Source organism: Brassica napus, chromosome C6 (assembly GCF_020379485.1).
Source record: "Brassica napus cultivar Da-Ae chromosome C6, Da-Ae, whole genome shotgun sequence".
In the NCBI taxonomy this organism is placed as follows: Eukaryota; Viridiplantae; Streptophyta; class Magnoliopsida; order Brassicales; family Brassicaceae; genus Brassica; species Brassica napus.
Genome location: NC_063449.1, coordinates 30,494,018 through 30,517,352, shown reverse-complemented (window position 1 = coordinate 30,517,352; position 23,335 = coordinate 30,494,018). Strand labels below are relative to the sequence as shown.

At 36.2% G+C, this 23,335-nt stretch overlaps 4 protein-coding genes across 4 annotated transcripts; 1 reads left to right on the top strand and 3 right to left on the bottom strand.

Annotated features, from left to right (window-relative positions):
- Positions 1 to 2,178: 2,178 nt before the first annotated feature.
- On the bottom strand, positions 2,179 to 7,833 carry LOC106383060 (regulator of telomere elongation helicase 1 homolog). The gene is made up of 22 exons (XM_013823173.3): positions 7,579 to 7,833; positions 7,260 to 7,501; positions 7,032 to 7,180; positions 6,878 to 6,959; positions 6,660 to 6,807; positions 6,149 to 6,305; positions 5,770 to 6,053; positions 5,632 to 5,677; positions 5,301 to 5,442; positions 5,069 to 5,223; positions 4,869 to 4,960; positions 4,681 to 4,779; positions 4,519 to 4,587; positions 4,278 to 4,364; positions 3,974 to 4,027; positions 3,785 to 3,909; positions 3,612 to 3,669; positions 3,432 to 3,537; positions 3,282 to 3,335; positions 2,746 to 3,191; positions 2,515 to 2,660; positions 2,179 to 2,425 (listed from the first exon to the last, which is right to left on the bottom strand). Exons 1-22 carry the CDS (start codon positions 7,678 to 7,680, stop codon positions 2,347 to 2,349), a joined length of 2,922 nt encoding a protein of 973 aa, XP_013678627.1. The 5' UTR covers positions 7,681 to 7,833; the 3' UTR covers positions 2,179 to 2,346.
- Positions 7,834 to 14,051: 6,218 nt separating this feature from the next.
- LOC106383061 (dnaJ protein ERDJ2A) lies at positions 14,052 to 17,930 on the bottom strand. The gene is made up of 11 exons (XM_013823174.3): positions 17,787 to 17,930; positions 17,225 to 17,438; positions 17,047 to 17,142; positions 16,773 to 16,893; positions 16,584 to 16,690; positions 16,280 to 16,497; positions 15,996 to 16,173; positions 15,800 to 15,919; positions 15,455 to 15,541; positions 15,242 to 15,352; positions 14,052 to 15,009 (listed from the first exon to the last, which is right to left on the bottom strand). Exons 2-11 carry the CDS (start codon positions 17,408 to 17,410, stop codon positions 14,173 to 14,175), a joined length of 2,061 nt encoding a protein of 686 aa, XP_013678628.1. The 5' UTR covers positions 17,411 to 17,438; positions 17,787 to 17,930; the 3' UTR covers positions 14,052 to 14,172.
- Positions 17,931 to 18,026: 96 nt separating this feature from the next.
- On the top strand, positions 18,027 to 20,391 carry LOC106383063 (la protein 2). The gene is made up of 11 exons (XM_013823176.3): positions 18,027 to 18,174; positions 18,265 to 18,343; positions 18,432 to 18,581; positions 18,655 to 18,797; positions 18,884 to 19,032; positions 19,114 to 19,197; positions 19,298 to 19,368; positions 19,438 to 19,622; positions 19,700 to 19,847; positions 19,942 to 19,987; positions 20,073 to 20,391. Exons 1-11 carry the CDS (start codon positions 18,070 to 18,072, stop codon positions 20,158 to 20,160), a joined length of 1,248 nt encoding a protein of 415 aa, XP_013678630.2. The 5' UTR covers positions 18,027 to 18,069; the 3' UTR covers positions 20,161 to 20,391.
- Positions 20,392 to 20,589: 198 nt separating this feature from the next.
- On the bottom strand, positions 20,590 to 22,258 carry LOC106383064 (glyoxylate/hydroxypyruvate reductase A HPR2). The gene is made up of 2 exons (XM_013823177.3): positions 21,734 to 22,258; positions 20,590 to 21,216 (listed from the first exon to the last, which is right to left on the bottom strand). The coding sequence occupies exons 1-2, from the start codon at positions 22,154 to 22,156 to the stop codon at positions 20,698 to 20,700; spliced, it is 942 nt and encodes a 313-aa protein (XP_013678631.1). The 5' UTR covers positions 22,157 to 22,258; the 3' UTR covers positions 20,590 to 20,697.
- Between the last annotated feature and the right edge of the window lie 1,077 nt (positions 22,259 to 23,335).

Below are 23,335 nucleotides of genomic sequence, written 5' to 3'. Positions count from 1 at the left end.
CCACCCAAAGAAATAAAATCCAGTACCGATAAGCTCAAGTGATGCGCCGCGTTTCATAGAAGACGGATTGTAGCTTAGAAGAGAGGAAAACATATTTTTATATATATATATATATATATATATATATATATATTCTTTAAAATAGTAATTTTTAGTTTATTTTAGCAAAAACAATATTCAATGAAAAAAAATGATCAAAATAAATTTTATTAAAGAATAAAAATACATTTTATCATATGAATAATTAATCTAGACTTAGGATTTAGAGTTAGTAGATGGAGTTTTGGGAATAGAGTTTCAGATTTTAAAAGAATAAAAAAATTAAAATTAAAATTTTCAAAAAATACTATATAAGAGTCTTTTTTCTTATGGTTATTTTCGAGACAAAAACTTAAAAAAATACTATATAAGAGAATTGCCCTTAGCTTATTTGTTGACCAATAGAAAACAAAATATATTAGAGCGTCATCTCTGAATATTCCTTTCTGGGTGAATCAGAGAAACACTTTTGTTGAGCTTCGGCAGCCCAGCCCATTCCTCACTCGCTTTATATTTAAACCACATTTTAACCTTCCTACTAAAATGTGTGAAAATATTCACAAATTGAAAAGGAATATATTACCATAACTCAATGCCAGAAGGAAACTAAATCATAATATAATAGCATGTCTTTTTAAACCACACTGTCAGTTACGGATAAAGTACGCAAGCAACGACAGACGAAAAGACACTCTGATTAAAACAGAATATACCTCTTCTATTCCCTCTGAAAACATCTCCAACTCACTCCTATATTTATCTCTATATGCTCTAATAGAGAAAAATATGCTACAACTCACTTCTATTTCTTCTCCTATAATAGAGATCGCTACTTTTTCTTCTATATTTAGAAAAAAAAATAGCATTCATCTATAATATAGACGTACTTTTTTATTTACAAAATAGTCTTTTAACTTTTGTGATTATAACTAATTAAAATATATGTTTATGAAGAAATACAAGTTTTACATATAAATGCATAGATTTTTGTTTACATACTAATTTTTAATTTTTATAGTTATAAATAAAATAAATAAAAAGATATCTAATTATTTTATGTTTACATACTAATTATTTTATTTTAAAGTCAGACTTTTTATTTAATGAATGATATCTAAAATTTTATATTGATAATTAAAACTATTAATTAAAATTTAATTATTAAAAGTTTAACATAATTTTACATATTGATAACATATTAAAATTAAACTTAAATATTGAAACAACTTAATACTTAAATATTAATCAATACAACATATTGAAACAACTTAATACTCCAATAAATTATTTCCGGATCCACAAAAATTATTAAAATATTGTCCAAACGACGTGGGTGGAGGAGGAGTTTGATGATTTTGTTGCTGGTGACTGCACTTTTGTAAAATATGTGCTTTCTTTACTTGGAAATGTTCACGGACATTTGGATCTTCTATGGAATTTACGTCACAAAATAAAATAAAAAAAATTTCATCTGTTTTAAAGCAAAATTTTGTCTTTAAATCTCCAACTGATGTTTGTCTTTGTTCACTTAACTTCTTTAGGTTCTCTAAGAATTGTTTATTTCATTCTTCTAGTGTATTGGAAGAGAAACTCCACCACCAGAAGTCCAAATTCCAGATGATGAAGATAATCGATTCCAAGAGTTTTTAAGTTGATTAAGAAAAATCAAAGATAAAGAAGCTCATTTCTTACTTCAGAATGCATTAATTGACCATTTATGAGAAAAATATAGTAATGAGATGTTTAGATAATGTCTATTTTATTTTATTATTATTTTCTAATGTCATTTGTAATAAAATGTTTAATTTAAATAATATTGTAATTTTATGAAAAAAATTAAAAATTATAATAAATTGGTTAATTTGCAACATTTATAAGTTAAATGTGTTATTTATAAAATAAAAAGAATTTTTTAATAATATATTTTTATATAGAAAAAAATAAAGAAATACATTGGAAAGAAATTCAACTTTATTACAGAGTTCCTCAGAGGAAAAAATAGAGAAAAATAGAGGAATACATTAATTTACACAATCATTCCTAATCCTCACGTCACGTAACGTAACACGGGAGGGAGAGGATACACAATAGGTGTCTAAAAATATAAAATACACAGGTAAATTAGTTTAAAACCGCATCTTTGACTTTGCCTATTTTTTATTAAAGGATGTTAATGTCAAAGAAAGATAACCTTCAAAGGTAATAATGGTGCTCAACGACAGAAAGTAATGGTTCAAAATGAATTAGCTTTACTTCCAATAGAAAGTAATTACACTATTCAACCATGACTTGAATACAAAAAGATGATCATAAGGCATCTCTCTTCGTCGTTTTAATGCATTCCTCATATGCAGAACGATATTTTACTGGCACGAAGTCCTTGAATCTGTTTTAAAACGAGGCAAAGCTATACACATTAGAGGAAATTGCTCACACAAAAGACATTATTATTATTATTAATTATAGTTTAACTACCCCATCAGTAGATGATCTCTCTCTTTCCCACAGAACAATTGCACAATGGACTGCATCACGCTTGCTAATTTTATCTCTTTCTTCTTCAATGCTTGTATGTATCCAATGAACTTGTTGTATTCTTCTGCGTTTAGCTTTTCCTTGACCTAGAGTTAAAGATCCCCAGTTGCAATGACAAACATCTTGATATACAAAAAAAAACAAAAAACATGAGGGTGGTGGGATCTTAACTTGACTCAAAAATGCAGATGCACTTGCTTCCTTTTTATCACCACCACCACCTCCACTCCCTTTCTCTTTCAACACTGAGGACGATGCACCACTTCCCTGACTCTCTGGAACCTTTCGCTTTTTTACTAGCCCCATTGTGTTGAAACAGTTGTTGCTCGATGCAATTTCACAAGTCTGCTTGTCGCATTCTAGATCAACTACTTCACATGTCCTCCTCTCTACTGCAGTCTCCTCGTCACTTATTTCCACTAATTTAGCCTTCACTGAAGAACAAGCTTGCATAGCCTCTCCCTTTACAATGCGAGGCATCTTGCTCTTGCGTTGTAGGATGGTCAAGCCTTTCCATTTAACAAACTCCGACGGTGAAGCCCGATTTGAAGCAGGAAATGCTTCCACTCTACTCACCTCATTTCTTGCGACGCCAGTGTTCTTCACATTACTATTACCTGTAAAATTGCAAAATAAGACTGTCGAAGTTAGATCCACATTAGTACCCATGTCTCGCCACGAGAATGTAAGGAGAATGAATCACTGACCAGCGGTTGGTGTAGGAGCATCCTTGGTCGACACCTTTGGTAATAAAGTTGAAACTGAAATGGAAAAGATTTGGTTTACATTGCATGTCAAACATAATACTTCAAAATAGGAAAATATGTATTTATCGTTTGGCTGCAAGATGCATTTACCTATATCGTACTCTTGTTCTGTTACAAGACTTGCGGGAAAATTTGATCTCTCTATCCGGAAAAACCGAGCAAGGTCAGAAATGACCTCTCCATATCTTGGGTAGCACTGCAAAACCGGTGTAACCAGAAACAAACTTAATCTCCATATAAAGAGGCGAGACCGAACAGGAACATATATACCTTGACATACGGTCGTATCCAAAGGGATATCTTGGACTGCTGGGACTGCTGTTCAAATCTGTCAACAATAGCCAATGTACAAAATAATCAAAACAAAAACGAAAATGAACATATCTTTTACACAATTTAGAAAGATAAAATCAACCAAAAGCAGGAAGCCAGAAAAAAAAAACCTGTCATCACAGAAAATGATAGCTCCATAATCATGGCGATGGCGGATAACACGTCCAATTGCCTGATTCACAGCCCGTGCGGCTTCTTGACTGTACCACATGCTTCCAGATAGAATGGTTGATCTCTAAAAAATGTAAGCTATATCATAACCTTGACGAGTCAAAAAACTGTGTAAATATTGAACTTACCTTGACATCTGAAACTTGTGATTGTTCATCCAGAAACTCTCGTTTCAGTTTAATCTGTTTTATAAAATGGGATGTTAACGCCGGAGTGTAAGTAGCAGAAGAAAGTTAAAAGCTAACATGTAGGAAAGAAAGTATCATACAAATAAAGTGATCTCTAAATGCCAGTCTGAATAAAAACGATGCCAAAAAATTATGATAAAGAATCTCTCAAACAGAGCAAGCCGTTCACTAGGTTTCGCTACCAGTTTAGCGTAACGAGCCAAATAATTTTAGAATGAAACAATGAAGGATAGAGTAAACAAACCTTAGGATCGGTGACCCTTGCATAAGGCAACCCAGTAATGACAACAGCTCTGCCAGCGCCATCAGCAAAATCTAGTCCTTCACTGACCTGACAACACAACAGAGACCAGCTGCTACTGAAAAAACCCTACACAAACTCGTAACCTCCTATTTCTTGTCGCATCCTCATACAGACAATATGAATACTAAGAGTATCATTTATTACAGAGAAGCACATTTCATACGGATTGAAGAAAATATACCTTTCCCCGACAAACGGCAAAAAACACCGCACCAGAAATTGATCTGTCTTGCAATTTCTTTGAAAAATCCTACCATTAAAAAAACATTCAAGGCACGATTAAGGAATCATAATCTGTCATTTTGAAAACAAAGAACGTCCATCAGAGGCATCCGTTGCTCACCAGCATTGCAGCAGGAAAGAGGGAAGAGTCTTTAGGTTCAATGACAGGTTTCTTCAGTTTGCAGATTCTTTCCCATATTGTCATCGAGTTTCTGTGACTCTGAATGATGAAGAAAGATTCAGTAGGTTTCAAGTTAAAAGAGTACTACAATCTTCATACTAAAAGAGAAAAAATTACAACGGCCATACCCCATCTTTCCAAAATGCAATGCAACGGTCCATAAGGTAATAGGATGGGAAAAAGACCAGAAGTCCATCAGGTACGACTCGAGAAAAGTTAACTGCAGAGCAAAAACATATAATAATCGATTGATACTCAGCTCACACATCAGAGATTCAGAGTGATACATTCAGGCCAAAAATTAACTACCAAATAGCAAACCACTTACCAATAGCATTCCCAAGCTCTTGTTTGTACTCCGGTACATCACGATTTCGGTAGCTAGAATTAAAAACACACCCTGATGGACCAGTGCTTACAACTCCAGCCCAAAGCTGATTTGAGGATATAACATGGGGATTCTCCAAACGGATAGGAAAGTCTCTGCATTTTCAGAGAAAAAAGTAAGCAAATAGTTAAGAACAGTGGGTGAGTGAGAGAAACCATAGCAACATACTCACAATTTTAGTTCTTGAGCCAGTGAATCCATGGGAGATAAAGTTCCCGATGTTAAAATGATAGTCCCAACACCTTTTTTTGCTATGTCCTGCATGGTGATCCCAGGATTGAAACACCACCAACTTAGCGTTCTTGATACCTTGCCTACCAAAAATAAATATTTTGTCCAAAGTTGTAACTGATTTGCCAAAAAAAAACACCGTTTCCACAGGGAAAGCAGATTATAGAATTGATTATAATATTTCAATGTAGTAAAATGATACTTCTGCTAATGCTTTGGGAATGCAGTATCATTTGAATTTCAAGGCTATAGACGAACCCACTCTTATTTACCTTTTATTATATCAGTAGGATTTTGCTCATGCTCCTGTATATGAACCTAACAAATAATGAAAGTGAAAGATAAGTATCTTTACAACTTGATTATATAATTCGAGACATGATAAAAGGAAGAGTTTGCTTTGCACTTACACGATAAACATCTGCATGGCTACTTCCATTTTCTCTAAAGATCAGTTTAAGCATGTCAACAATGATTTCTAGTTTGCTTCCAGCTTTGGTCCCTGTTCGTTGTTTCTCCTCATCCAGAAGCACTGTAGCCTCCTCGACTGTACCAATGAGTTTAGGAGCAGTTTCGTGAGTGATGTTAAGGGTTTCAAGCATTTCGTATATGTAAGGCCCAGGCTTGGTGAATCCCTCGTCCCTTTTCGGAATTGGCACTTTCGAAATCAGTTCCTGTAGCTTTAAAAGAAGTCCTGCGACACATAGATGACGACAGACATGTAAATTTTGTTCCATGTATAACAACAACAGATCATTGTTACTCACAGTCAAGGGACACGAGTTCAACCTTTAAGTATAGCAAAAGTCTCAGGGTTCGTGGACCCGTCGTTTAATGAACCCCTTCTTGCTGACGCAAGTTCTACACATTCTTGTGCCTCGGAAATGCAAGCCGATAAATGAAAAGAAGGAAGGTCAAATGAAGCTGAGTCTGCGCATATACCTTCCTGCGTGTATTATTAAACATAAACTGAGTCTTTCAAAATTTGTAACAAGGAATATTAGAGAAGGTAGAACAACAGTGCAGTCTTAAACTATTTCTAGGCCCTGTTCAAAAAAAATATTAACAGTATATAATGAAGTAATTAAAAAAGCTATCTACATATGTTTAACGTTTCTTTTAAAATTATAAGTTTTAAATTTAGCAGTATATCTAAAAATTTAAAGGTTTAGATCATAATTTACATATTTGTTATTAAAAAGTCAACCGCTCCATTTACACAAAGCCCCAAGTAGGGGAGGGTTGATGGTGAACACAGAAGAAAATGATATGTGGGACATGTATCTATATTCCAACTTACAAGATTGTGAGCTTCATCAAAAATCAAGACGCTGTTACTCCAGTCGACCTTCAGATGCTTTCTATACGCATTGCTGATCAAGTAGTTGTAAGGTGCAAATAAGATGTCCACGTCTTTGTGAACCTCTCTTGTGATATAATATGGGCATCTGCAGATGAAACAAGCCAGCAACGTAAGAAAACATCTCTGATATGTTAAAAAAAAATAGAGGTACTTACGGCCCAGAACCTTTCCCAATATTGACCAAATCTTCAATATCAACAGGTTCGTCGCCAATTTGAGGGTTATGCTTCAAATAATCTACAACAGAAACATGGCTTTACAAGTAGTTGTTTCATGGTAGGAATGTGGCAAGAGACGCAAGTTACTGACCTGGAACGCGATTGAAATGGTTACATTGGCGTTTACCACGCTTTTTGCAAAGGTAATGACAAGCATTAGAGAGTGCCTTTCCTCGGAGTGAATTCACTTCCTCGTTAACGCATAACTGCTCACGTGATCCGAGCACCAGCATCTTAGGCCTTTTAAAAATAATACATGAAGATTAGAACCGATGCGTTCTAACAAACTAATTACTAACAAATGAGGACGTGGCATGACCTGTAGCTGCATCTTTTAAGTTCTTTGATGACTTGGCGGAGCTGACTATGAGTCCGAGACGCATAAACTATGGTAGGGAAACCTCCTCCTCCTCCGGTTTGGGACATTTGCGGGTCTGAATCGCTGTTACGATCCTTACGGGTAGAGAAACTGCCAAGGCTCTTCCTCCAGGCTAAGGTGGCACAGAGAAGACAAAGAGTTTTCCCAGTCCCAGTTGGACTCTCCAGGAGCGCGTGACATTTCTGCAGCATCGTTTACACACTAGTCAACTAAGTGCCAATCAAAAAAAACTAAGTGAATGGAGAGAGGGGAAACCGACGTTTTGGAGAGACTCGATGACTCTGTCCATGTAAGTGATCTGAGAAGGGTACGCCTCGAATGGGAAATCGACATTGATTCCTCTGATGCTGTAAGCGGGCATTTTTGTTTTGCTTCTTTCACGGAGCTTGTGAATGTGATTGTGAGAGAGAAGACGAAAGGGGCTAAAATCTCCGGGGAAGGAGAAGACGCGGCTCTTCTCTGATTTTCCCGCCTTTTAGGTCATGCGGGCGTCCTTCTTCCACTGACTAACACACCCTCTCAAAAACAATAATTAAAGCCCATTTAACCCTTTAACTTGTTTAAAAAGGCCCATAACCTGAGTTTTGGTGTTTTCTATTTTATTGTCATTTCTTATTACTGATGTAAATTAATATTTAATCAATTAATAAACATTTTTGGTCTAAGTAAATTAATAAAATTATAAAATAATAATCTGTTTTTTTAACGTCTGATAACAACCGAATAATTCAGTAATGCAAAAACACAAAAGTGAAACAAAAAACTAAAAAGCTAAAAATGCACTTTCTTGATAAATACGGTCATGCAACCACGATGGACTTCCAAGCGTCAAGTAAGACTGGAACATACCATGCGAAGGACACTCTTTGATATCTCTCTCGCAACCTGGTTTAATGCATATGACTCTATCTCAAAGCAAAGCAGAGGAAGCGCTAAAGTTAACCATGCAACTTGATGTAGTAGCCAACAATATCTAGACCAGTCATTAGGTCCTTTGATGGCTTCTACTAGTTCACTAAGATCTGATCCAATCACCACTTCTTGAATGTGCAAATCTTTTAAGTTCTGCAAGATCCATATCAGAAGTCTCATTTCTGCGGTAACCCTATCATGATATGATGTTACGGCTTCATGTGCATGATCCCCAACCTTTTCTTGATGATCTTTTGTAATCCAAGAACCTCCACCACAATTCAACTTATTTCGCCAGTTCGCGTGAATATTGCATTTCACCTGATACTGCATAGGAGGAGACCAATGTCGAGCTAAAACCAATACAGAAAAACGCAGTGCTATGAAGACAATTGAGCTCGTCCCATATTTTAGCTTCCTCCATTGCATGTTGCATCAGCATACCTAAGAGTCTCGAATTCAGCGAAGATTACTGCATTCATGTTTTTATTTATTTTGAGTTAGGTAAATGTATAATTAAAAACTCGATAAAATATTTCTTAAAATTATTATATAATATATATAATTCATATAATATCATAATTGATAATTATACGTGTGTATATATATATGACTAATACCTAAAATGCCGTTAAATTGATTCCTAATTTTTTTTTAGGTATTTTTATTATATCTCTACATCCAAAATATGTTGAAAGTGTTGGGTCTTTAGCTGCTTCAAATATATTGTAGTATATTTTCAATTTTATTTTTGCTATTAGCCACTATTTACCACTTTCATATGGATAGTACATATTTGACATGAATATTATTAGATAACTAAAACTATAATTAAATTAGCCGAGAAAAAACTATAAATTATAATATCTAAATTATTTAAGGTAATGGTCTTAGTGAGCTTAGTGAGCTTTTGTACGTCACACAAATAATTTGATCTATACTATTATTTGCGAAGTAAATTTTTGCAATCGAGCTCTCAAGTTAAAAGTTAGAGTGGTCAAAATCGATGATACCCTTATTGAATTTTATATATAATTAATTATATAATCAAAACGAAATTTTATTAATAATACAAATATCTTATAAGATAATTCTTATATATTATGTTGTTATCTAAAAACATATTTTTTCAATAATAAAAGTTAAAAATAAGATATAAAAGTTTATAATAATTAAGTGGTTAAAGTCAATGTTACCCTTAATGGATTTTATATATAATTAATTATATAATTAAAACGAATTTTTTTATCAAAAAAAAAATTAAAACGAATTTTTATTAATTAATAAAATTAGAATTTTATTAAATAAGATAATTCATATATATTGTGTTGTTATCTTAATTTTTTTTCAATTATAAAAGTTAGAAAAATAACATATAAACAATTTAAAATCAAATATTTATCAACTATAAACATTTTGTATAAAGATATTTTCTAAAATATTTCTAATATGTGAATATTTTCTTTTAAAATTACAACACAATAATAAACATATATATATATATATAAATGAAATTTTGTTGTCATATATATATATATATATATATATAATTTGATGTTTGATTTAAATTTTTTGAAAACATAAATAATAAGTTATCATGCTGGTTTTTTAATAAGTACAATATAAACTAATAAATATTTGTAAAACGATTAATTCCGCACGTGCGGGCAAAACACCTAGTTATTATTTATTGTGATAACCAAGATTATAATTAATCATATATATTATTTGAAAATTCACTAGGATATCTATTTTTAGTTTATTTTTACAAAATAACTCTCAAGTAAGAAAATCTATATATATTATAATAGTTGAGTTTTTGCTCACTCATCAGCGTTTGTGGACCCCACTTTTAAAAAGTGTGAAAAAGTGTCAAGCTCATGGCTCGAACCCGGGTTATTGAGATATAAACACCAATATTTATACCACTAAGCTAAATGATACTTTGTATATTGATGCCCGAACCTAATATATATTTATGAAGGTCGGAAGCCCTTGCTTCTTCGGTTTCCTCTGAGGGGCGGGCCTACAATTGTATTATGAGTTTCATTTTTAAATGGGATTCATCACGTTATATGAAAAGAAATTCAAGTTTGCAGCAATTATAGTTTTCTTATATTGTAAAATGTTGTCGTTTAACATGAGTTTGGGTTTTTTTCATCATTGTCTCAAACAAGTCTGAGTTACAGAGTTGCGCCGTGTGTCTGTTCGTAATCTATTTTTTCACTGGTGAAATCTTCATGTCCGCATCTTAAATCGCTTGATCATAAATGTTCCTTATTTGTAGCCCATCTGTAAACCCTATATATATGATTCTCATCTTTGATGAACACAATCTGCATCTCCACAAAACTCATTGATTTCTCTTAGCTTTAACCATCTTCTAGAAAATGTTTCTCTCTGCCTCTCCAGTTCCTCAAACCGGCGTCCCGGCGTCCGTCACTCAACCTTCGAGTCTCTCCGTCTTGGTCGTAGTAGTTAGAGCATAGACTATGGCTTCCTCCGCTTCTGGGATTCCCTGAACATCAAGAAAGACATGGAGTTTGTGGGAATCACAGTTCTTTTCCTTGATGAAAAGGTAAGTTAATCTTCAATCTATCACAGTTATTTAACATAATTGTTTTAATTGATTTCCTGATTTTTTGTTGAATAATATTATTTGCAGATTCTGTGATTCATGGGTTTACTCTTGTCGGACATGCTAATCATTATATGTTATCTTTGAAAGAAGGTTCCATTGTGAAAATCGATCGTTTTGCGGTTGCTAGGTGCTCAAGCAAGCACAAGATAATGGATCTTCCATTCCTCATTCGTTTCATCTCACTAACCATTATTGATGAAGTCATCACGGGTGCTCCTGAGATCAATCTCTAGTCAAGATTAGACTGTTCGACAATCTACAAGTGATTGCGAACACAAACCTAGAACTCTCATGTATATTATCATATTGCATCTGAGTTTATATTATGTTTCACTATCATAACTGATATTTAACCTCGCAGATGTGGTTGGGCAAATATGTTTTGTCCAGGGCTCTGACCTCACCAAACAAACCACTCGAGTCGTTATATGTCTCCTCATTGATCCGTAAGAAACAATCAACACATAATTCCATTTATATTACTGTCTATATTGTCAAAAATATTTCCTACCCAAAATTTGTGGTCGTCTATTTATCTCTCTTACTTATCAATCTAATTTTACACAAATCTTTATTTTACAGTTTAAAAGAAACCACAATAACCCCATACAATCAAAACACCAAAAACTAGAATCCCAAAAAAGACGAATCATTAATAATCACCTCTTTTTTTTGTCTAATCTTACAAATAAACTTCAAAACAAATATATACCAAATCAATCAACTCAACTAAAAATCAACGACATATACATTAAGCCAGCTAAACAAATACAAACTACACGACCAGCTATTTAACAATTTACATACATATTTTCGCAGATGCTTAGACGAAGACGACAACCAAGATCAGTGAAATTACCTAAACAAAAAAGCAGAGTAAGTTACAAACTCTAGTAAATGTAACTAACAATGATTTTTGTTTACATATTACCCATCAAATAAAAGAGAAACAAACACAGCCACACCAGGAGATACAAGAGACAATCCCAATAGACACAAAGACGGCAACAACATCTCCGTCTGCTCACTCCTCTTGTCTTATGAAAATATCTTACATGTTCAATGTCAACAGGTCAATGCTATTGTCTTCTTATGAGAAATACATATATTCGTTTAAAACTCATTAAAGCTCATATACTAATTATCACTCATTTTATAGCTATTTCTAAAAGTCTTCATGTATTTGTTTTAAAAATTTGGTAAAAGCAACAAGTTTAAAAATAAAAAAAATAACAAATAACCAACATAACAAGAATAAAAAAATTATTACTTAATACACACAACTTAAACAACTAAACTGGAGAAAAAAAATATCGAAAAACAAAAGGTACTGTCAACAACCTTAATATAATTTATGTAATCTCAACAGTACAAATAACAAATTAAAAAGACAAACAAACAATAAGTCTCATTGACACAGTAAGCAACACCACGAACTATATCAATCACATTACTAACACAGTTTAGTCTTTCGTGAGTGGAGAAGAATGCACCGTTCATCATCACAATTCTAACCATATAACAATAAAAAAACTTGAAAAACAATGACCAACCCAAAACGCAAAATTCACAGCTACAATACCCCTAACAAATATTGAGATGAAACAAGAACTCTGTCCACAACTCCGCGCTTACGCGGGGCAATGCCCTACTGAATAAAAGAAGTTGTATTAAAAAACTAAATATATATTTATACTCTACAGTTAACTAATCTATATTTAAAGTTTAGAGCGAAGATGTGAGACTTTGAATGTATGGTTTCAAATTTTTATAAATAATAATAAAAAAAAAATTTGGTTATTTTTAAGATTATTTTGGTGACAAAAACATAAAATAATTCATTTGATGAGAAAATTGATATATATATTTCAGTAAAATTATTATTATTAGTAAGTTATTCAAATTATTTAATATAGCACTATTCTGGAAAAAAATTCTTTTATCGAAAATAGAATAAATACGATGTTTTTTCTATTATCAGACCTATGTGTTCGTGTTGCGTTTTATCTTATATGGGATCTAAAGATAAGTGTTGTGTTTAAAATGGCGCATGGCGCACCAAGGCCTTACGCCATGGCAGAGACTAGAGAGTTCTAACCTTGTCTTTTATGTTAGAAGAATAAGCACAAAAAAACTTGAGATCTATGTTTATGTTTTTTTTTTTTAAACACTAACTTTATTAAGTTTATATTGAGTTTACATAATCATTATGCAATTCAGAAGTTATAAATCTAGGAACATAGTAATGATATTTAAAAGATACATTGTCTTCAATCTAATGCTTTGCCAACTTATCTGCCACTTTGTTGCCTTTTCTTCCAATCCATTGGATTTGTATTGTCTGAAATTGTTGTTTCCACCATTGTATTTCTCGTTTCCAGTTGTAAGCATCGAAGTGAAGTGTTAAACCATTAATTATATCAACAGCTTTTCGATTATCTGATTCAATGCAGATTTTTAAGTGACCCCTACTCCAAGCATGTTGCATTGCCATTAGTATAGCTTGTAGTTCACTTTCCAAGGCATTATTAACACATCTTCCAGTTGCTTGAACTCCACCTTGATATCTTCCTTCTGAATCACGCAATACCCAACCAGCTTTACTCTTCATTGTATTATTAAAAAAGCTTCCATCGACATTAATTTTCATCCATCCTCTGGGGGTTTTGCCCATCTTGTATCCCTTGACCTAGCTGAAATATTCCTCCCTTGTTGAGTAGACAAACCGATGTTCCGAGTTGTATCAAACCATTCTTTAGCATCTTCTCTGCTTTGTCGGATTAGAGTCCTCCATGGTATATCTTTCTGTTGAAAAATCAGCATATTTCTACTTTTCCATAATCTCCAAAGTATCTAAATAGGTTGATCTTGAAAATGTATCAATTTTGTTGATGTACCTATGTTTATGTTTAGTTACGTAACTTGTCTTTTATAAAACTAGGGCTTTCATAGTTATTTAGACGTTTAAGTTTCCCGAAGCTTTATTTTAGATGTCTAAGGTTTAATTATTAATTAAGGTTTGATTTCATACCTGGTTTAGTCCGGTTTACATATAGTCTCCATGGCACGCCTTACGCTCGCCTTCTGGCCAAGGCGCTCCATGGCGCGCGCCTTACGGAACCCACCCTCGCCTGCCTCGCACCATGGCGCAGAAGGCGAGCGCCATTTTGAACACAGGATAAGTGAAACAAAGAAATAGAAAAAGAGGAAGAGCAATGAAGAGTGGTCAAAACTGTAAAAAGACGAGCAAAATCAACATTTGAAGTTTAAACTATTGTATTTGTATCAAAGTTAACTGTTTCACTCTTCCTCTGATCCAGACTCTTCAGAACTCGACTCTTTCTTCTTAACTGTCCCATTGGGCTTCTTCGACCCTTTCTTCTCAACCACATCTTTCTTGTCATCCTCATCTTCGCTGTACTCACTCTCATAATCATCATCGTAATCCTCCTCCTCAATCTCATCTTCCTCCTCCATACCTTCTTCTATAATGGCACCCTCATCTGAAACAAAACCCCTAGTCCCAGCCCTGGTTCTTTTTAAGACTTTGACCTTCAGTGATGTCTTTTTGTCACACCCGATCCATGAGTCGCACATGCAGTAGCAAGTCAAGTTGTATGTACCTTCTGAGGGTGCTTGGAGTTTACCCATTACAAGTCTTGACCCACCTTTAACCTTCTCAATCGCTTCTCTAACTGCATCGCTTGTTTCCTTCACCCCTGCTCCCGAACCTTCCATCGCGTCACTGATGGTTTTTGATGCAGCCGTTATAGCTCCACCTTCGTCCATGAAGCTAACCTTCTGAGAGAACCACACGTTGTTCGACACTGAATCCGCTAGGAGAACCCAATAGTTTTCCTCCTTGTGGAACGGGAAGTAGGGTGAGTGAGGAAGAGCGCCAATGAGCCCATTGGGTCGTTTCAGAGTGACCCAAGCTTGAAGAGTAACAATGTCTCCCTCTTGGATACCCTCTTCGCCTTCTGTCTCACATGTTATGTCCACTGTCAGCGACGGCATCATCTCCAGTACCTTCTCAATGTCCTCAACATCAGTTGCTGACAATCCCGCTACCTGGGTTAGCAATTCAGAACGATCTTCCAAGCTCATTTCTTGAAGTTCTTGGAATGATTTAACCTTCTGAAAAATAGAAAAAGCAACGCTTAACAAGACGCACAAAATAAGTTGAACGATTAATCTAAAATGATCCCTTGTAAGTGTTTTTCGAATAGTCATTTAAGAAGTGCCAACACTACTGCTTACTGGAGAGCTGAATCGGAGAAGATGTTCTCAAACAATATGAGCCAGACAAAACACATGATATGTATTTCAAGTAACTGCACTTGACACATTTGATAGTGTACTAATATACCTTCCGTGCTATCTTTTTAACGACAGCGTCACTGAAATGAGGGAGCTGCAAGAAAGGCGAAATTCCTTCTGATGAGACTCCAGATGACTTCCTTGCACTAAGGGGAACAGCCTGCAATTATTAAATTTCAGTTAATCTTCCTCAACAGTAACCTTAAGCCACTTTTTGATTTTCTGAAAGAAGTAAATCTGGTGGGGGAGAGCAATTTTATACCTGAACAATGCATTGAGATAGCTCAACTACTCCGACTGCAGGTCTCAGCCATCCATGCCCTTGGGAAGTCCGTGGTAGAACCGCCATCTGCAGGAAACTTGCAATATTATAACAGAGTGGTTAAGCTAAAACATATAAACATATCTACACGAGGAAGATAATCCAATAATGATTAGATGAGCTAGCTGGTCCGAGAAGGGCATTCCTTTGGAACGTTAACCTAAAAGTTTTCTTGACTTTTCCTTTTCTAGAGAAAAAATATGTCTTAACGGGGTGGGACTTTCAGGTCACTGACTCTTAACGGTTAGTTTATCAGACAGTGTGCTATTAAAGTGGAGAATAGACCTTTAATAATTCCTCAAGGAGGCGAGGTGCAAGCTCTAGCACACGTCTGAAATCACCCTGCAGGGATGGAGACAAGACTCCTGATTCGCGAGTTAGCTGGGCCTGTATCAACAGCTCCGTCTGTCGATAAAAATGGAAAAGTGAGTATTTCTTTTAATCAACAGTTAGAGTTACAGTTTCTTAGTTTAAAACTCACCTTCACTATGGCAGGATGCTGTTTCCAAAACTTAGCTTGCTCTTGCTTCATGTTCTTCGGGTCCAAATTTAGCTCGCTCCTGACGGACATAAAGAGCTTCTGCAGAGGTTCATCATCAGTTCTACGAACTGGAATCTCCATATACTCAGCTGCCTTGGTAAAAACGTCCATAACTTTGCTGAACAATGAAATTTTCAAACATGTCATACAAAAAACCCGGAAACACGGCCTATTTTTCATGCAGCTATAGCGTCACTGGATAGTATGTGTATGAGTGAATATACCTTGGGGCCAACGAGGGTTTCATTAGATAATAATATGCGGAAAGGGTTTGATGCATGACATAGTTCCCGGTATACTTTGATGACCTGGAGAGATATATAACAGCAATCACAAGGGGCAAGAGAATACAAACACCCACTATCCAGAGCAACAATATGCCACCGGATGCTCCATCTATGTCTAGGAGAAATTTAGGAAGAGCAATGCCCATTTGAAAGCCCTGTATCACATCACAATATTTTAGTTACAACAGGCTTGACAATGAGATAGGAGCCCATATCGCAGGAAAATGTGATAAATCTATACCTGTCTGCCATCTGGATGACCATACTTCTCAAAGTTTTCACGGGATACTGGATCAGTCAAAGCCTGGTATGCTTTAGATATGGACTCCACAAAATATTTATTGGCCTCTGCGGAGTTCAATACACAGATCAACATACGCACATAGAAGAAAATGTAGTGATTAAAGAGGAAGACGTATCAAATAAAGACCTGGATCTGGATTTTTATCAGGATGGTATTGAATGGACAGCCTCCTATATGCCTTCTTAATTTCTGAATCTGAAACTCCAGGTTCCAATCCAAGTATACTGAATGGGTCAAAAACTTGAGTCTGTGCTACCACCAAATAAAGTAAATAGGCAAGTAGATTGTGTTAATACAAATGTTACATCCAAGTTACAATATTCTCGACGACATGCAACCGGTTCAAGGTAACATAAATAATCTGGGTTTAGGAAAGCGCATTTGATGAGAATATAATTACCTCACGGCTCATGTTCTTGGTGTAATAAATCAAGAAAATCATCACGACCCATAGTAACACTAGTGTCAAGTTGCTCCATGTAGAGAAGTTAGAGATCTGCAGAGAAAATATCAACAAGTTAAGAGGTTTTGAACATGCAATTAAAGTTATCACTATTAACCAAATGGTGGAAAGATACCTTTTTAAATAAGGATCTCTTATATTTCCCAGAGCGGTCACACTCGAGACACTGACAGTGAATTGTCCTTTGTTTCTTGGAGACAGCACGGCTTAGCTTCACCATGGTATAAGGCACCAATGGAATAGCCATGATCGTCAAAATGAAAATGGGAAACAGCGCGCTGTTTTCTTCCGACGCCGCCATTGTTAGACCCGAGTCCTAATCAGGGATCCTGCAAGGAGAAAAGCTCTGTTTTAATCTGACATCCAAAACCAAAAAAAAATTCATGATCTGCAGTTATATCATGGCTGGATCTGAGAGTGTGCGCTGCAAAAGGCCATTGAAATTAGGGGTTTCTACGTCACTGGCGATCAACTACAATTAGATCCAGACTAATCTAGGTAAGGTCTATAACTGGAACAATTAGGTCAACTCCTGCAATTTGAGATCTACACAAAACTTAGGAAAGTGAGAGAAGTGACGTTTACGAGAAAGAAGCAAACGTCTAAGATCAAATCGGCGAAGGCAACGAGAGAGCGAATCGGAGAAGACTACGAGAGAGCGAATCGAAGAAGCTTACTTGCTAGGATCGAATCGGGAGCTGGTGATGCAGATCGGGGGAAGAGAAGCAAACGGCGTTGCGGTTTTTTTCTTCCTTCTGGCTGCTGTGAGCTTCTATCAGCTCTTTCACATTTACTTTTCTCGCAATTTTTTCGACTATCAAGTGCCCATTTGTTATTAATTCGATGATCTTTTGCAGAATTGTGGGAGTTAAGCCCAATTACAGGATAGGAGTTAAGCCCATTTTTGGATGGGCCTGGACCTCTCGCTGTGTCGAATAAGATGTAACCCTCGTATATTGTATGTGTCGTCTTCCTTTCCCCCCTCTCCCTTCTCCTCTCAACTCGCTCGCTCGCTCTGCCATGGCTACCTTCGACGAAGAAACCGCCAAGAAGTTGGTAACACAGGTCTTAATTTCTCTCTCTCTCTGTTGTTCGTCTAAAATTTCGTATCCCTTAACGACAAAATATTTGTTTTTCTATATATAATGTTAAAAGGTGGAGTTCTACTTCAGTGATAGTAATCTACCCAGAGACGGTTTCCTCAGAAAGGAAGTCTCCAAGAGCAAAGATGGTTGTATCCTAAATTACATTAAACTGACTTTTTTTCCCTGTAAAAGCAAGTTTTCTCCTTGATACGTCATCAATTCATAACCGAAACTTAGTGGTTAGTCTGCCTCTGGTTTGTTCCTTCTCTCGTATGAGGAACCTCCTTGGCCTCGGCAACACCAAACGGGAAGACATCCCTGAGAGAATCGTGGAGGAAGTAGCTAATCTCTTGCGGGCTTCTGAGTTTCTTAAAGTTTCCGACAATGGTACTACTTTACTATTAGGTTTTGTCTTAAAAACTGCCTCTGAATTATGATTTTGTATGACATGATTTCTAAGGGCAAAGGATCGGTAGAGGAACAAAACTCTGTAAGTTGGACAAGGTGCTTGAACAAGTACACAGAAGAACCATTGCAGCATCGCCTTTTGAGTATTACATAAAGATGGAGGATGTAGCATCTTTCTTCTCACAGTATGCCAAGGTGCTTACTCCTCTTACGATGTCGTCCAAAAACTAGCTTCTTGATAAAATCCTTTGCTCGTTTGATTTTGAGTTTATTTTTGTCAGGTGAACAGTGTGAGGCTACCTCACCACATTGGAGATAAGCAATACTTTTGTGGCACTGCGTTGGTTGAATTATCGTCTGAGGAAGAAGCTGAAGATGTTTTGAGGCAGAGCTTGGTCTATTCCGGCGCTGAACTAGTATTAGTACCAAAGTAAGTGAAGGATAAGGAATAGGATTGGTTTTGTTCCAAACATGAAACATGACTCATTAACTGTTTATGTTTGATATACAGGAGTGATTTTGACCGTCAAAGAGAAAATATGATCCAGAAACTCGGAAATTCAGAGTCAAGTCTTTCAGATTCCTCCCATAAAGAGTCAGTCTGTTGTTTGTTTTTGTGTTTGATCATAACCCTTCTTGATGGAGGAAAAGCAAGTTTGGCTCATATGTTTCGTTGCTGCTAATATTTTATTCAGGTTCCAAAGAGGTCAGCTTGTCAAGTTTACACTGAAAACAATAGCCAACGGAGGAGTGGTGATAAATAAAGGTACTTCTCGAGACTTGGTCTCTAAAAAAAGTTATGTGCTACTCTCTCAGCAACTTGTCTGACTTGCAGAAAATCCCAAGAATCTAGAAAATGAAATCAGTGGGAAGGAAGACAGTGCTGAGAAAGTGGAAAGAGGGGATTTGGTGGCAGATAAAGAAAGTGACAGCACTGATCAACTTGTTGTTCCTCCTCCGTGGGAAAACATTGATAATGAGGTTCTCAAGGATGTTTTCCGAAGATTTGGCAGCGTTAAGGTTATATACTTAGCAAACTTTTTTGCAACCTTCTGAAAAGTGAGTTATATTGCTGACCGATCATTCTTTCTTTCCAGCACATAGAGTTCTCTGGTGGTGGATCGGATTCGGGTTACGTTTGTTTTATAGATTCAGAAACAGCTTTGAAAGCCCGTTCTGCGGTGGAGTTTGTTGGAGGTTTAGTTGTGAAGAATAAATTCTCAGTTTCCTTAGAAGCAGTGAATGGTAAGTTGTCAGTTCTTCCTTTTTGTTAGTTATGGCTTATTGCGAAATGAATGTTGGAAAATGACTAATTGTTACAATATATTTATGTCTTCAGGGGAGATAGAGGGAGAGGTGTGGAAAAGACTATCATCAGGGGGAGGGTATCACATCAAACCAAACCTTTTGTTTCGTCCCATGATGTACTGATTGGTTATTCACCAAGATTCTTTTGTTTATGTGCATCAGGAAAGAAGAAGATGACAAGATGGAGAAAAGCAAAGGCAAGTGCTCTGAGGCCACTCAACCGCACAAGAAGGCTCGAAAGGAACGCTAGTTAAAAACTTATGCCCTACACTTATGCTGGGATGCACCAATGACAATATATTTTACCTAAAGTTTAGCTGATTCTCTCCACAAAACAGACATTGCTCCACTTGACAAAATTAACTACTCGTCCATTAGCAGTTTTGTTAGTCAACCTTCTTTGGGATCGTATCGTTAACACATTGTCAAGAAGGCTCGAAAAGAGCACGCTAGTTAATTACACTTATGTTTGGATGCACCAGTGACATGATATATTTTTCTGAAGTTTAGCTGATTCGACAAAACAGATATTGCTCCACTTGACAACATTGACTACTTGTCTATGACAGTTTTGTTAGTTAACCTTTTTGGGACCTGATTGTTACATCTTTGTCTTAAGCGGCATAGCTGTACTCAACTTTAATTAGTGTTCTTGTAGTGTTTTTAAATCCATCCCATATACACAGATGACAATGCAACTTTATTTGGAAGAGAAATGAACCTTTCCAGTATTAGTTTATCAACATCATAACAAAGGTAAATAGCCCATCAACTGACAAGAAATCGCTCAGACCACCTGAGTCAGAAGTGGTTTCCCAGCAAAGTGCGCTTCCAAGTTACCCAGCACAAGATCTGCCATTGCAGTCCGTGTCTCCACAGTGGCACTCGCAACGTGAGGAACCAGAACCACATTTTCAAGTCCAAAGAGCTCCTCGGGCACGTGCGGCTCCTGTTCAAACACATCCAGCCCAGCCCCACCTAGGCGCCCTTCTGTTAGAGCTTTCACCATCTCCTTCTCATCAACATGTGGCCCACGCCCTATGTTAATCAGCACACCCTTTGCACCCAACGCATCCATCACCTCCCGGTTCACAATGTGTCTGGTCTCGTCAGTCAATGCGCATGCCACCACGAGGATGTCAGAGTTTTGAGCAAGCTCAACCACGGTTGGGTAATACTTGTAGCCTACATCAGGCTTCTCTGTTCTCGAGTAGTAATTAATCGGGCAGTTGAAGCCTTGAGCCCTCTTTGCGATGGCAGCCCCAATTCTACCGAGACCGATGATGCCCACCGACTTTCCACTAAACTGAATCAATAAGAAAGAATGTTAATTTCTAAGACTCAAGCATAGATAGAAGATCGTAGCTTAAGTCTTAAGAGAGATCATGGTGTAAATCACTGCATAAGGTACAAACAAAAGCAACTGTGTTTACAATGCCAATCACTAACCAAGATACAAAACAAATCAGAACACATCAGGAAAATAAAGTCTAGTTTACCCTTAATAACGTTTTGAGTATCCAAACCCGAACCGAACCAGCAAACACCACCTAACCTGACCGAAATATTTTATAAATACCTGAATGGAGCTTAAATATCAATCCTCGAAAACCCAAAATCCAAACCCGAACCAAACCAGCAAATACCCAAACCGAATTCAAACCTAAATGTATAAATATCTGAATGAATGGAAATTAAAATTCTAAACCCGAAAACCTAAAATCCGAATAGTTCCGAACCAAACCCCGAACGCCCACCCTAGGCAATGCTACATAGTTGTGGTCAAGTCAAAAACTGAAGAGTAGAGAGAGAGAGAGGGAGACCTTAGTAGTAAGTTTGAAATCACCGTACTTCCACTTGCCGCTCCTCACATAGCGATCGCACTCACACAAGCGTCGGAGCAGAGCCAGTATAAGCCCAATCGCCAGATCCGCCACGTCTTCCGTCAAAACCTCGGGAGTGTTGGTGACTCGGATCCCTTTCTCCTTGCATTTCCCCAAATCGATCTTGTCGAGGCCGACGCTGAAGCTGGAGATGATCTCAAGCTTGGGGAGATCATCGATGAGCTTAGCGTCAGCGCCTGCAGAAGCGTTTCCGACGATGGCGCGGATGGAGTTCCGATGAGTTTCTAAGAAAACGGATTTCTCGGGACAAGTCCAGAATCGATGAAGGTTATAGCGCTTCTGAAGCTCGTTCTCGAGGTAGGAGTTCATGGGGCACATCATGAGGACTCCGATTGATTCCATCTCTCTGCAAAGGCTCACAAACGCAGACAAGACAAGTGACTGGTTGCGATGAGATTGACGACCTGAAAGAGAGAGCGTTACATAGAGATAAAAATGGGCCAATGTCATGTGATGATGTCATATGGGCCAATACTATATGGCCCATAATAGAAATGGCCCACTAGCTCATTTAGAGATAATGAACCTTTGTTCTCGGTCATTCTGTAGCATAAGTAACGGCCAGCTCGGTAGCAAAAAGAACCGAGAAACAAAGAACCCAACTAAAATAACCGAAACCAGAACTGGATTCAAATTCCCAAATATAGTTCATATATTTCTGAATCGAACCTGAATCGAACCGGAATCGAACCGAAAACCAAATGGATATCTGCAGAGCCGTGATCACCTTATTAATTTTGGGGCATTGGCCTCAGGCCTCTTCTCACATTAATACATTTTGGAGCCTCCATATTCATAAATCATATAATCAATATATGATAATATGATAAAAACTATAATTATCTCTTAATACTTTTCAATAATATGATCATTTCTGCTTAGTTGTTGTGAATATTAATTTCATTGTATATTTTTTATTTTGAATGTCGAAAACATTTTCCCGCATATAATTTGAGTTTGTATATACAATTTTCAGTTGTAACAAAAATATAACTTTTGCCATTAATTTTCATAAGATTAATTTTTCTTAAAAATAATTTTAAAATATAAGATAAGAAAACAATTTATTTTCTGGTTTGTATTAAAAAAAATTAATACACATATTTGATATAAAATAAATTATTTTTGCCCTAGGCCCCTAATAACCTTCGCACGGCACTGGATATCTGAATATATAAAAATATTGATTATATATATATATAACAAATGGATGCTATGGAGGCTTTGGAAGAGTAGGAAATTGCTTATATTTCAACAAAAAAGTATTGTTTGGAGAAATATAATCCAACAAGCGAGATATGATGCTAATGAATGGAAAACGCAGAGCAAAGCACAACAGATGTCACCCCTTACAAGTCGACAACAACCGGAGACAAATCAAAAGAAATGGAGTAGACCACAAAACGATTGGATAAAGTGTAATGTTGATGGTTCTTTTCTCAACTCAAATATTTCGAGTACAGCATTATGGATATTACGAGATTCAAATGGAGTTTACAAAGGTGCATGCCAAGCTCCAGG